The sequence below is a fragment of the Taudactylus pleione genome, unplaced genomic scaffold (assembly GCF_031769625.1).
Source record: "Taudactylus pleione unplaced genomic scaffold, aTauple2 ptg000430l, whole genome shotgun sequence".
In the NCBI taxonomy this organism is placed as follows: domain Eukaryota; kingdom Metazoa; phylum Chordata; class Amphibia; order Anura; family Myobatrachidae; genus Taudactylus; species Taudactylus pleione.
In genome coordinates, this window is record NW_028284832.1 from 2,072,974 (window position 1) to 2,086,436 (window position 13,463).

The following is a 13,463-nucleotide window of genomic DNA, read 5'->3' on the forward strand; positions in this document are numbered from 1 at the left end:
GCCCTGTGCTGGTCCCACCTCCTTTGTGCATGATGTCATGATATTGCGCATAGGGGGTGGGGCCGTCGGCGCTTGGAAGTGAAGCAGTGCCAGGAGCCTGTGCACATGCCAGGGTGCCTGCCCTTAGCGTTCAAAGGATACTACCGGCAGCACTGCCACAGAAATGCTGGCTGCAGGGTGCCGTTCCAGGCACCCTACTAGCCCGAAGCAAGGGCTATTAGGCAGAGTGGCGGCACCCATCACACACCCATAGTTATGGCCATGAGTGCAAATTCCTATGGTAGTCTTACCTCTAAACACTGCTGTATTCTATGAGTAATATGAAGCAGAATAAACAATGTCGTGAGTATATGGTATCATTACCGTTTATCAGATCATCACATATATACAAAGTATGGAGCCACAACAGAAGGAAGAAAAGTTAATCATATCACAAGAGATATTTTTTATATTATTTTATTTTACTAGTTGTCAGGGATCCTTAACAAGTATCCCTGAAGTGGGGGGTGCACCTCTGCTATAGACAGAGCGCCGTAAAACAAATACCTTACTTACCAAACTGCCACCACCGATGGAAACGATTCATAGAGGCCACCGGTCCTCTATTTACCCAATAATTGCGCAGACTCGGTGTCCCAGGAGACCACACAGTTCGCTGAGACCAACTCTCTGCTTCCCGTACTTAACAATAGATGTAGCGTCACCCTAGCGGACTAATGATCTCTTCAAAGACTTGGTATCAGAGCATATATGAAATAAACTTATAAAGAATACTTTATTTACAAAAAGGGAGTACAATGCTTAAAAAGAATGTTACAAAGATGAATGGTTACAAAGGTACATACATGTAGAGCAAAATAAAATAAAAAGGAATACTCACAAATTAGCTCAGCTAATTTGCCTGGAAAGAACAGTAGAAAATGCTAAACTGTTAAACTCCCACGTGACATGGATCCCTCAGTTTGAACCCCGAACATAGGACTTCAATCCCTTTTATCAGAAGAGCATCACACCTAAGATGATGTCATCGCTGTCGTCTTGGATTGGTTGATTAGATAATTGGGGGGGATAACCTCCCAGCTAGCTTCTAAATCCCTTTAAACTTTAAACAGAATAATCCTTAATAACTTCCCATGAAGGCGGATTACCTAAAATATGGGGTGTTCATTTTACCGGTCCTTATTTTATCTATTATAGGACTGTAGATATGATGTGTTTGTGATGGTTCATTCTTGAGATATCTCATATCTTTAAAACTGTACGTCTCAGTGACTTGTGAATCGCACACAACCTGGATGTTGATTCCAGTTGTGTATATGATTTTACAACCTTCCAGCTATCACTGATACATCAATTTAATCTCAAATCTGAAATATGACTGATCCTTGATCCGGCCATATCTCATCACACCTGAATGTCAGCCTGGAGTGGTTACTCTTTGTTTTACACCCCCTGTGGTGCTTGCTTCCTATAGCCACAAACACACAGGGCTGAGCAATCTACATGTCCTCGTGACAACGTTATCATAATTTAATGAACACACAAATGGGCTCTAAGCTAGAGAAATCTGTTGAGTATTTCCTGACTTCCTTACCTGAGCTATTCCAACAAACGTTAACCAAAAGGCCTTTCTGCCCTGTACACTTCAAAAGAATAATATCATGTGACAGTCAGAGGTGTAGCGTGTAGCCAGAGCGCCCTGTGCACGTGCGTGCAATGGCGCCCCCGCATGTGTTCCAGGAAGGAGGCGGGTCCAAATGGGGTTAAAGTAAAGGGAAGTAAAAGTAAGCATTAGGGGCAGTATCAAACTGGGGCATGGAGGGCTCAAATACCCACTAAAATTATTTCACTAATAAAATACAGTTTTGTGTGTACTCAATAAAAATACACCTTACCTTACAGTATATGGCAGTGTCTCTGCAATTAGAAACCTCTAAAGAAATTGATTCTCCTTGGGCAGACAATCTTCAGTCTGTATCCACTATTCATGCATGTAGGAGATCACTCGGTCCGGAAGATGCCTGTTTGTGTAGGAATATAATTAATGTCCTAATCATACAACAAAGGTTCAACCAGACCCTTGATTCATGTCCCATGTCCCCTACAGCCCTCTGATTGCAGCAGGCCAGCACCATGCACTATAAAACTCCTCAGCCACTGACTTCCCCTCCCTCACCCTCACCTCACCTCCCTCACGCGATATGCAATCGGGAAGCCGGCTGCCGGAATCCCGGCAGCCGGCTTCCCGACTACTTTATCCCGGCGTGGGATAAATGACTGGCATCTAATTTTAGACGCTGGTCATTTTCCCGACGCCGGGGAGACCGGCGCCCGGCATCCCGATCAAGTGGATGCCGGGCGCCACGAGCGGGAAGCCGCGGGGGGGAGGGTTAGGTTTAGGGCTCCTGGGGGGGACTTAGGGTTAGGCACCCCCCCGGGAGGGTTAGAGTTAGGCTAGGGGGAGGGAGGGTTAGGGTTAGGCACCCCCGGGGGGCACTTAGGGTAAGGCACCCCCCCCTGGGACTTAGGTTTAGGGAGCGGGGAAGGGGGGGTTAGGGTTAGGCACTTAGAGCCGGGATTAGGTTTAGGCACTTGGGGGGGGGGGTTAGGGTTAGGCACCCTAAAGGAGGGTTAGGGTTAGGGGGTTAGTTTAGTATAGAACATACCTTTAGGACGTTCGGGATTTCCAGCGCTGTCGGTCTTCCGCTGCCAGGCTCTGCTGATTTGTCGGGCTGCCGCTGCCGGGAATTGAACTCCCGGCCATGCGGCACCCGGTATTTCATACCGATTCCCCCTCACGCAGTGCTCTAAAAATTATATTTGTAAATATAAAGGGCAACACTGTGCAACAGACAGGCGCCACGCTGCCAGAATGCACCTCGCTCTTTTCATTTTTTGGGGGGGGGAGGGGGGGCACGTTCCGGCTCCTCTGACAGAAGCTCCCTTGAAGCTGGCTCCCATATACATAGTCTAGATTCCTAAAAACCCTGCCCACCTAACAGGGCCGGATTAAGCCTTCGGGCACTTAAGACAGGGTGGTCATCTCCCTCTTGTCAGCACCACCTCTACCTGTCTGTGCCCACTGTGTGTACACCTCCTCCCCCCACAACTCTCTGAGGCTCTTAACTAATTATATATATATATATATATATACACATATATATATATACACACCCACACATAAACCATTCTAATGTTTAGTAAATGTCCCCGCCTGACTTCATCCATATATGTATATATATATATATAGTATGATTTGGTCTCTTTCCACTTCCCACCCAACAACTCATCACTTCCACTCCTATAAAATATATTTATGGATCCTCCTCACCTCTTATATATTTAATGGTCTTCTCACTCCAATGTCTTATATGAAATTATCCATCCCCTCACCCCCAGCCCTTACCTATTTAATGATCCCCCTCACCCACCAGATATTATAAATTTTATGTTCCCCACTCACCCCCAGCCTCGATATAATTAATGGTCCATCCCCTAACCCCCAGCCCTTACATATTTAATGATCCCCCCTCACCCCCAGCTATTATATATAATGATCCCCTCCCCCCCAGCCATTATATAATTAATGATCCCCCCTCACCCCCAGCCATTATATAATTAGTGACCCCCCCTCACTCCCCAGCCATTATAGAATTAGTGATCCCCCCTCACCCCCAGCCATTATAGAATGAATGATCCCCCCTCACCCACATCCATTATATAATTAATGAACCCCTCACCTCTAGCCCATATATATTTAATTATCCCCCCTCACCCCCAACCATTATATAATTAATGATACCCCTCACCCCAACCATTAAATAATGAATGATACCCCTCAACCCCCAGCCATTATATAATTAATGATCCCCCCTCACCCTCCAGCCATTATATAATTAATGATCCCCCCTCACCCCCCCAGCCATTATATAATTAATGATACCTCTCACCCCCAGCCATTATATAATTAATGATCCCCTCAACCCCAGCCATTATATAATTAATGATCCCCCCTCACCCTCCAGCCATTATATAATTAATGATCCCCCCTCACCCCCCCAGCCATTATATAATTAATGATACCTCTCACCCCCAGCCATTATATAATTAATGATCCCCTCAACCCCAGCCATTATATAATGAATGATCCCCCCTCACCCTCCAGCCATTATATAATGAATGATCCCCCCTCACCCCCCCCAGCCATTATATAATTAATGATACCTTTCACCCCCAGCCATTATATAATTAATGATCCCCTCAACCCCAGCCATTATATAATTAATGATCCCCCCTCACCCTCCAGCCATTATATAATTAATGATCCACCCTCACCCCCCCAGCCATTATATAATTAATGATCCCCTCAACCCCAGCCATTATATAATTAATGATCCCCTCAACCCCAGCCATTATATAATTAATGATCCCCCCTCACCCTCCAGCCATTATATAATTAATAATCCCCCCTCACCCCAGCCATTATATAATTAATAATCCCCCCTCACCCCAGCCATTATATAATTAATGATCCCCCCTCACCCCCAGCCATTATATAAGTAGTGATCCCCCCTCACTCCCCAGCCATTATAGAATTAGTGATCCCCCCCTCACTCCCCAGCCATTATAGAATTAATGATCCCCCCCTCACCCCCAGCCATTATATAAGTAGTGATCCCCCACTCACTCCCCAGCCATTATAGAATTAATGATCCCCCCCTCACCCACAACCATTATATAATTAATGATCCACCCTCACCCCCCCAGCCATTATATAATTAATGATACCTCTCACCCCCAGCCATTATATAATTAATGATCCCCTCAACCCCAGCCATTATATAATTAATGATCCCCCCTCACCCTCCAGCCATTATATAATTAATAATCCCCCCTCACCCCAGCCATTATATAATTAATGATCCCCCCTCACCCCCAGCCATTATATAAGTAGTGATCCCCCCTCAAACCCCAGCCATTAAAGAAATAGCGATCCCCCCCACACTCCCCAGCCATTATAGAATTAATGATCCCCCCCTCACCCCCAGCCATTATATAAGTAGTGATCCCCCACTCACTCCCCAGCCATTATAGAATTAATGATCCCCCCCTCACCCACAACCATTATATAATTAATGATACCCCACATCTCCAACCATTAAATAATTGATACCCCTCAACCCCCAGCCATTATATAATTAATGATCCCCCCTCACCCCCCAGCCAGTATATAAATGATACCCCTCACCCCCCCAGTCATTATATAATTAATGATCCCCTCACCCCCAGTCATTATATAATTAATGATCCCCCCTCACCCCCAGTCATTATATAATTAATGATCCCCCCTCACCCCCCAGTCATTATATAATTAATGATCACCTCACCCCCAGTCATTATATAATTAATGATCCCCCCTCACCCTCCAGCCATTATATAATTAATAATCCCCCCTCACCCCAGCCATTATATAATTAATGATCCCCCCTCACCCCCAGCCATTAAAGAAATAGCGATCCCCCCCACACTCCCCAGCCATTATAGAATTAATGATCCCCCCCTCACCCCCAGCCATTATATAAGTAGTGATCCCCCACTCACTCCCCAGCCATTATAGAATTAATGATCCCCCCCTCACCCACAACCATTATATAATTAATGATACCCCACATCTCCAACCATTAAATAATTGATACCCCTCAACCCCCAGCCATTATATAATTAATGATCCCCCCTCACCCCCCAGCCAGTATATAAATGATACCCCTCACCCCCCCAGTCATTATATAATTAATGATCCCCTCACCCCCAGTCATTATATAATTAATGATCCCCCCTCACCCCCCAGTCATTATATAATTAATGATCACCTCACCCCCAGTCATTATATAATTAATGATCCCCCCTCACCCTCCAGCCATTATATAATTAATAATCCCCCCTCACCCCCAGCCATTATAAAATATATTTAATTATGCCCCTTTTCTCAATTACCTTTGCTGCCTGGGGTGGGCCGCCTTCAGCTCAGTTCTATCCGCCTACTGTAGCTGTCTGCCAAAATGAGTCTCGCTCCTTGTTGTCTCGGGCGTGTGACGTCATGATGTCCCGCCCCTAAGTTTCTGTAGTGCAGACGCAGTTCGTCACCTCACCCGACCGCCGGAGGAGGAAGCAAGGAGCAAAGTAAGGTCAGGTGTCAGCCACTGCACTGGCCGGGGACAGGGAGGGGACCAATTCTGCCAGTCACTCTCCAGCCTCCACCGCCGGCAGCAGCGCAGGGCGGCGGAGCCTGGAGATGAGCAAAAATATTCCCGCACTGCAGCTCCAGTGAGAGTGGGCCCTGGGGGTACTCGCCCCATGTGCCCCTCCCTAATCTTTCAAGTGCATGTGGCCGCGGCGCAGCACCAGCGCGATGTCAGCTGCTTAGAGACTTCAGCCAGCCAAAGGCACAGTGCGCGGCGCCTCTAGACACCATCGGCGCCTGGAGCTCGCGCTCCATCGGAACCGCCCTCCCTACGCCCCTGGTGACAGTCATATGTTATACCTAACAATTCTTAAACTTAAGCTGTGGCTTCGAAATGTGAAAATAGGCCCTTTCAGGAACATACAGAGCTAGGTACCATTTGCATGTCACATGGTTAGCTTTCCATCTTTTGTGCCTTTCATTAGCCTGTAACAGGACTCAAAGGATACATGACCTAATAAGGACAGTCAGCTCTCCAGCCCTCACATTTAGAAAACCAGTTATTCCATGGCTTTTAATTACCAATCTGTTATGACATGAAACTATAATTAGCACTAAGGACCTGATTCAGACCTGCTCGCTAAGGCACGATCGCTCGATCTGAGCGATTTTCACCCACCTGCGCATGTGTATAATTCGCAGTGCGCGTGCGCAAGCCATTCGTTGAGATCTGCTTTAGGTAGCTCGCAAGCCACTATCAGGTCTCTGCTTTGAGTGACAGATAGTGCCATTTGTGGTTGGTAACAGGGGAAGGTGCATATGAACGGGGGAGTGGTGTTGCGAACGCAGGCGTGTCTGCCCGCCAAAATGGCGTTTAAAGAGCGTGCATAATTAGCAAAGTAGCGTCATTGTATACGTCACCTGCATGTATTTCAGCCCGCACTGATTGCAGTGCTTGCGGCGGGGAAAGGCAACCCCAAGGGCTGCGAGCAGCTCCGATGGCTCACGATGGTCCCGATTAATCATACATTTCCCAGAGATGACGTGTGTTGCGAGTGGCAAGGGGGTGCAATTTGCTGTAGCTCGCTAACACACAGTGGGCATCCTTATGCGATGCAGTGCGAGCGCTTAATTTAAATATCCAGCCCCTTTTTGCCAGCGAGCGATCGCATCTTGCAAGCGGGTCTGAATGAGCTCCTATGTGCCATATCGCTATATTCCTCACACTAGTAAATGGACTTGGGGAATTCCTGGGTCACTTCAGCCCACCTGCGTACATTTTGTGAAGGGTAGACAATAGGCTACAATGGCTAACATCATCTTAAGACAGCGTTTGCTACTTCCGGGGCCAAGCAAAGCATTCCAGAACTTGGCAAATTCATCATTTTAGTAGCCTCCATGGAAACTAATAGGAGTTGCTGTTGCTATTGCATTCAAAACCAGGGGATCGCACATACTTCATGGTGACACCTAATATTTGGGGGTACCGCCCCTCCAAGAAAAAAAAAAAACAGGTGTTTTGGGGGGTTAACACAAAAATATCTGTTGATAAATAGGCTACTGAAAGCACAATGGTCAGGGCTTGATTCAGACCCGCTCGCAAGCAGGTAACCCACAGCTATGCGAGTGGCAAAGAGGCCACAACTAAAAAAACAGCGCCCGCCCTAATTCAGAGCGAGCGCTCGCTTTTTGCGAGCGCCTCTGGATCAGGCCCTCAGTGTGCAACATTGGTAGAAGACCTCTTGTTACAAAATATTGACTGGAACTCAAATGTTTCCATCTGCTGATTGGTTGGAATTGTCAGGCTTTCTACATGAGATGTGCCCGTAATTACTGATTAGAAGGTGGCTCTTTAAATGAGGATCACTATCAGCCGGTTAATAATGGAGAAATATCTACTGTGACATACTACTGATTGTTATCAGCTGGTTTCCATCTACTGGTCACTTTGAATTGTTGGGCTCTCTAATATGAGATAATTGAACATCCGGATTGTATTGGGATTTGTAATGTTCAGCTAATAGAAGAGACATTGGCGGTAATAGGCTCCTATTATTCAGATGTGTAGGGTATCTTAGTAATGTTTCTTTGTATCAATGCTTTAAATAATATTATTATTTTCTATTGTATCATTGTAATAAAATGTTTAAATGTTTGTGGGTATTTTTTTTTTTAATTTAGGAAGTTGTTTTTATATTATAGTTTTGTATTAACTTTGTTATTTATTCTTTTCTGCTTGTGGGATAATTTGATAATGGGAAGTGTTGTTGTGTGACTGCACAGTTTTAAATTATTTTCTTTTTTTTTACTTTTTGTATAGGGATTGCAGAGGCCATCCAGGCCAAGAAAGTGGCCAGCCTGATTGGCGTTGAGGGTGGACACTCGATTGATAGCAGTTTCGGAGTACTACGAACTTTTCATAACCTAGGGGTGCGTTATATGACCATAACTCATAGCTGTAATACCCCATGGTAAGAGCATTATCTGAAATATACATTAAATGAAATATATATCACTGATGGAACAATTTATGGATACCTAGCTGGTATATATCATTTTCTCATGTTGTATCAGGGCCACATTTAAGGGGGGGGGGCTAGGGAGGGGTACGTAACCTGGGCGCCAGGTCTGAGATGGCACAGCGCCGACACCAGGGCTGGATTAAGGTAGGGGCTCTGGGGGGCAAGTACCCACGGGCCCCCCTCTCTGAGAGGGCCACTCGCCGCAGGGAAGGTGAGTGAGCTGTGATCGCTGTGTGTGTACACAGCTGCTGCCTTCCGTCTGCCACTGTTGCTGGGGACGCAATAGTGCAAAGTCCGTGCAGCTGCCGCCACCAGCTCAGACGCTGCACCTGTCACAACTCGGCCAGGTAGCAGCACGGCCAGCCCCCCCTCCCAACCTCCCCATCATGGCTCTGCCCTAACTATACAAGTAACAACTCTCAGTGCTGTCACTGACTGTGACTGTCATGCATTATTGCATACAAATAAAGAGAGCTTTTGAACTTGATACATAACACTGCCTTGCCAGGTAATGCTGAATAAACCACACAGAGCACCAGGCTGCATGCCAATAGCTGCAGGCCTGTGTGGCTTACTGTGGTGCTGGTGGAGCTTACAGCAAAGCCTCCTGGAGACTGACAGTGTTTTCATTTAAATCATCTTTGCCCTTTTATATTCCTTGCTATACCTGCTAGGTCAGTAGTGTATTTACAAATAATCTTACAATAACCTGCCCTGCCTTTCATTGAACATGCACCTGTTTGGAATGATTTCTTGGGTGTGCTAAGGATGGTAAAAGGTATTTCTAAATATTGGATCAAGTATCTAGTGAGGGAAGACAGTGAGGGCATAATGTGTAAGGGAGATTACTGAGTGTTATAATGTTATAAGTGGCATTACTGTGTGGCATAATGTTATATGGGGCATTTACTGTGTGGCAAAATGTTATAAGGGGCATTATTGTGTGGCATAATGTCAGTGGCATAACTAGACCTAGGGGAGCCCCATAGCAAAATTTTCATGGGCCCCCTAGGTCCCCCTCTTGGTCCACACCTGCCCCCTCAGTCCATGGCGGCCCCCTCCATACTTCTCCCTGCACCCTCCTCACTCCCCTCTGAGCTTACCTGCTCCGTGGTGCACGGGTCGGTCCGGGCCCCATATCAGCCGCACCCCCTGCACCTACAGTAGTTACGCCACTGCATAATGTTATAAGGGGCATTACTTAGTGTGGCATAATGTGTAAGGGGCATTACTGCATCACGAAACCACACTTCCTTTCGTGAACACGTTTGCTCAAGAACGCCCTGTTTTTTTTTGGGGGGGGGGGGGGCGGGGGCAAATTACTGCCTTACACTGGGTGACATAAACCCTAGTTTCGGCCCTGGTTGTATATATTACAAAATTTACTTGTCAAGGATGCTTCCGGCATGGGTCTACAGTATCGGCCAATATATTTTATGCCTGTCGGCCAGTGTGTGCCAGCAATATGTTTGTGAACGACGCCATTCACAGACATATTACGATGGCTGTGCTGCACAGCCGATGCCCAATATATCTGCAGGAATATTGGGGCATCGTGCTGTTTGTAGGGGCGGTCAGCCGATCGCCCGTACACTTGCAGTGGTGGCTGCGGAGAGGGGGGGCGCGACACCCCCCCTGGCCAGCGGGACACACGGCCAGAAGACATATGATGGTAGTTCAGTGTACTGTATATGAACAACCAACATCTGCAGCTATGTCAGTAAGGTGTGTACCTAGCTTTACACTACATGGGGTAAGTGGGAGGGGGGGACATTTAATTTTGTGTCATAGCCAGATTCCTGCATAGATAACTTAATTGCTATTATCCAGAAAGAGTCTCTACTGAAAATTGAAGTTGAGAGCTTTGCATGTTGATCAGGGATTTGGACGTTTAAAGTAACACTTATAAAGATGAGTCATATATGGGGTATATTACTAAAGTGCAGGTTTTTAAAAGTGGAGATGTTGCCCATACCAACCAATCAGATTCTAGCTATTATCTTCTAGAAGTTGCTAGATAAGTGTTAAGTAGAATCTGATTGGTTGCTATGGGCAACTGCACTTCTCACTCTAACTCTTCTCACCTGCACTTTAGTAAAAATACTCCATTGAGTGCAGTCTGACACAAGTTATACTACTCTTTGTTTGGACTGTTTCAGGGTAGATAACTGGCTTGTGGATACAGGAAAAGATCCAGCAACAAACAATGGCTTGTCTGAATTCGGGAAGGTAAGATTGGGGACTCACTATTAAATTATCTGTGGTTACTATTAAGGAGCTAAAAAGATTAATTGGATTTAAAGATCGCACTACTGGAGAGACAAATAAAAATCTAGATTTGCCTATTTAATTATATTATATAAGTGAAATAACATCAAGTAAGGCTTCAAATAAATAATCTAATAAATGAAAAATGCATTGCTCAGTTCCCTGCTATGTGCCAACCAATGCTAAAACAATGGTGGACACTTCTAAAAAAAAAAAAAAAAAAAAAAAACAGACGCCAGGGAAAAAAGGAGTGTTATCATTCGCAACCAATCAGATTCTTGCTGTCATTTTTCTAGTACAGTGTCTAGTGTACTGTAAAGCAATCTGATTGGTTGCCTTTTTCCATTGCATCATATTAATAAATGAGCTCTTTTTGGCACCCAAGACAAAAATGACACATTTTGCAAGATATATGCAACAAGAATGATAGGGATATAAATAAGAAAGCTTATTTACTAAACACAAAATATGCAGATGTGCTACACATTTGTTTTACACAGTTGCATCCATTGCCTACTTACATATGGCGAGGAGCAAGACAACTTTTTGTGTGTTTGTTATTTAAAGTGTGTCCAAGAAAACAAAAAAACCCCTTGCATGTTCATTTGCTCAATGGCAGTAGACCCAGCGGGAGAAGTACACGCTAGCAAACGTGAAAAAGGAATTTCTAAATACTGACTATAGTCAATTTTGAACCATCCCTAAATTACAATACAAGTCTCATTTCTCCCAGTGTACTGCTTGGTCCAGGTTCTCCAATGTCCTATAGAGGCACCTGAGTAAGGTGATTTCATGGATGTCTTCCTATTATAAATGACATTAGTACGTTTTAAAGGGTTTTCTTTTAATTGCAATAATAATTGGTCGATTTGCACCTATAATGCACTTTGTCATGTAAGATGCCTGGTTGATGCAAAAGTAGCTGTATAAGTTATAGCATGTTTGTGGGGGCGGAATACAAGGAAAAATGATTATACGCTTAAATGTATAGGGTGTAACAGACAGACAGTGAAAAAGCCGTGGAGCCCCATCTGGATGGCCGGCCACCTGCTGGACAGCTGCGCTCTATGGAATTATTATCCCTTTTCTCCCCACAGAATGTCATACTGGAGATGAACCGCCTCGGGATGATTGTGGATTTAGCCCATGTGTCGGCTAAAACCATGAAAGATGCACTAGAGGTCTCCCGGGCCCCCGTTATATTCAGTCACTCGTCTGCCTATGAGCTGTGCAAGCATGCCAGGAACGTACAGGACGATGTGCTCAGCATAGTGGTGAGTGCAAAAGGGATTCCTGATAAATCCAAACAGGTTTACAGTTTAAGCTCCTGTCCCAAATAATATCCCCTCTCCTTGAGAGAAGGCTTGGCCTGGCCATTCCACTGGTAGTGCCCGAAGCTACCAGCATGCTTAATACATAAAGACATTAGCAGACATAATTTATATATCACTCTCAGTGCTGAGTCCCTTTAGTTCCTTCTCCCTCGTTCACAATGATTCTTTCCTTATGTATATTTGCAGACACAGAAAAATAACATAGTGTACTGTGTTCTAATTACAATTAATAAAGTCCACCCCTAGGGACCCATTTATCATTTATTATTTCTGGTGTATTCCCGAGAATACCCGTTTTCAGGGGATACCGATTAAATATCCCCCAGATGTATTATGGAGGGATCACAGCAGATATCTCCATGTCTGCTGCTGTCCCACCATTTCCGCCAGCACCGCAGCCCCCATAGGTTTCTATGGGGGATGCGATGCTGTCATATTTACCAAGTACCGGAATGTAGACCACGCATGTGCAGGAGTCCCAGCGCAGGAGTGAAGAGACAGCTGACTCGGTCGCTTCACTCTGGGCACATCGCAGGGACGGGCTCCTTTCCAAGCTCCTGTTCCTGCTGGTGCTTTTTGTTACATCCAGGCGATATGATCATGTGCGCTAATAACGCACCCAGATCGAACTGCAAATGCGATCGTTAATAAATGGGCCCCGTCAACTTAAATTGTGATGATATTACACCATGGAAAAATAAGATCCCTACAAGGAAAGAAATCCGGGGTTTATACTCTTACTAGCTGTGATGAACCCATCTGAGTCTTTTGCAGAAAGAGTGAAAAGAGAATCCGCACGTTAAACAATCCCAGTTACTTTACTCTTACTAGCTGAAATAGAAGTAGGGGCCCATCAAATACATCTGCTGAAATTCTTCTCCACACCAATGAATCACATAGATGAACTCCTACATAGGTCACAAGCAAATGAGATAGAGGAAAACATCTTGCATAATACCATCCTATGAGATGAAATACAATTGTAATAGGTAATGCGCTTACACAAAGCATCCTATCCCTCTCCCTATCAGACTCTCCACCTCTCTACAAATCTTCAAACGGGCTCTCAAGACCCACTACTTCATCAAGGCCTTCCAGCACTCATCCTAACCCACCTCATGCTCTTTCCTCCGTATCTTCCCCTTCTGTGTCACGCCT

At 45.3% G+C, this 13,463-nt stretch overlaps 2 protein-coding genes across 2 annotated transcripts in view; one reads left to right on the forward strand and one right to left on the reverse strand.

Annotated features, from left to right (window-relative positions):
- The window catches only part of LOC148506065 (sulfotransferase 2B1-like), a 118,892-nt gene extending 112,836 nt beyond the window's left edge, over nt 1-6,056 (reverse strand). The window contains exons 1-2 of the mRNA XM_088447366.1: nt 5,995-6,056; nt 1,896-2,021 (exon numbers count right to left, since the gene is read on the reverse strand). The gene's annotated coding sequence lies outside the window, so the exon portion shown is untranslated. The remainder of the gene's footprint in view (nt 1-1,895; nt 2,022-5,994) is intronic.
- DPEP1 (dipeptidase 1) overlaps nt 1-13,463 on the forward strand; it is a 56,505-nt gene that overhangs the window by 17,190 nt on the left and 25,852 nt on the right. Inside the window, exons 4-6 of the mRNA XM_088447361.1 lie at nt 8,502-8,652; nt 10,863-10,932; nt 12,069-12,245. Coding sequence (XP_088303487.1) covers nt 8,502-8,652; nt 10,863-10,932; nt 12,069-12,245 — 398 coding nt within the window. The remainder of the gene's footprint in view (nt 1-8,501; nt 8,653-10,862; nt 10,933-12,068; nt 12,246-13,463) is intronic.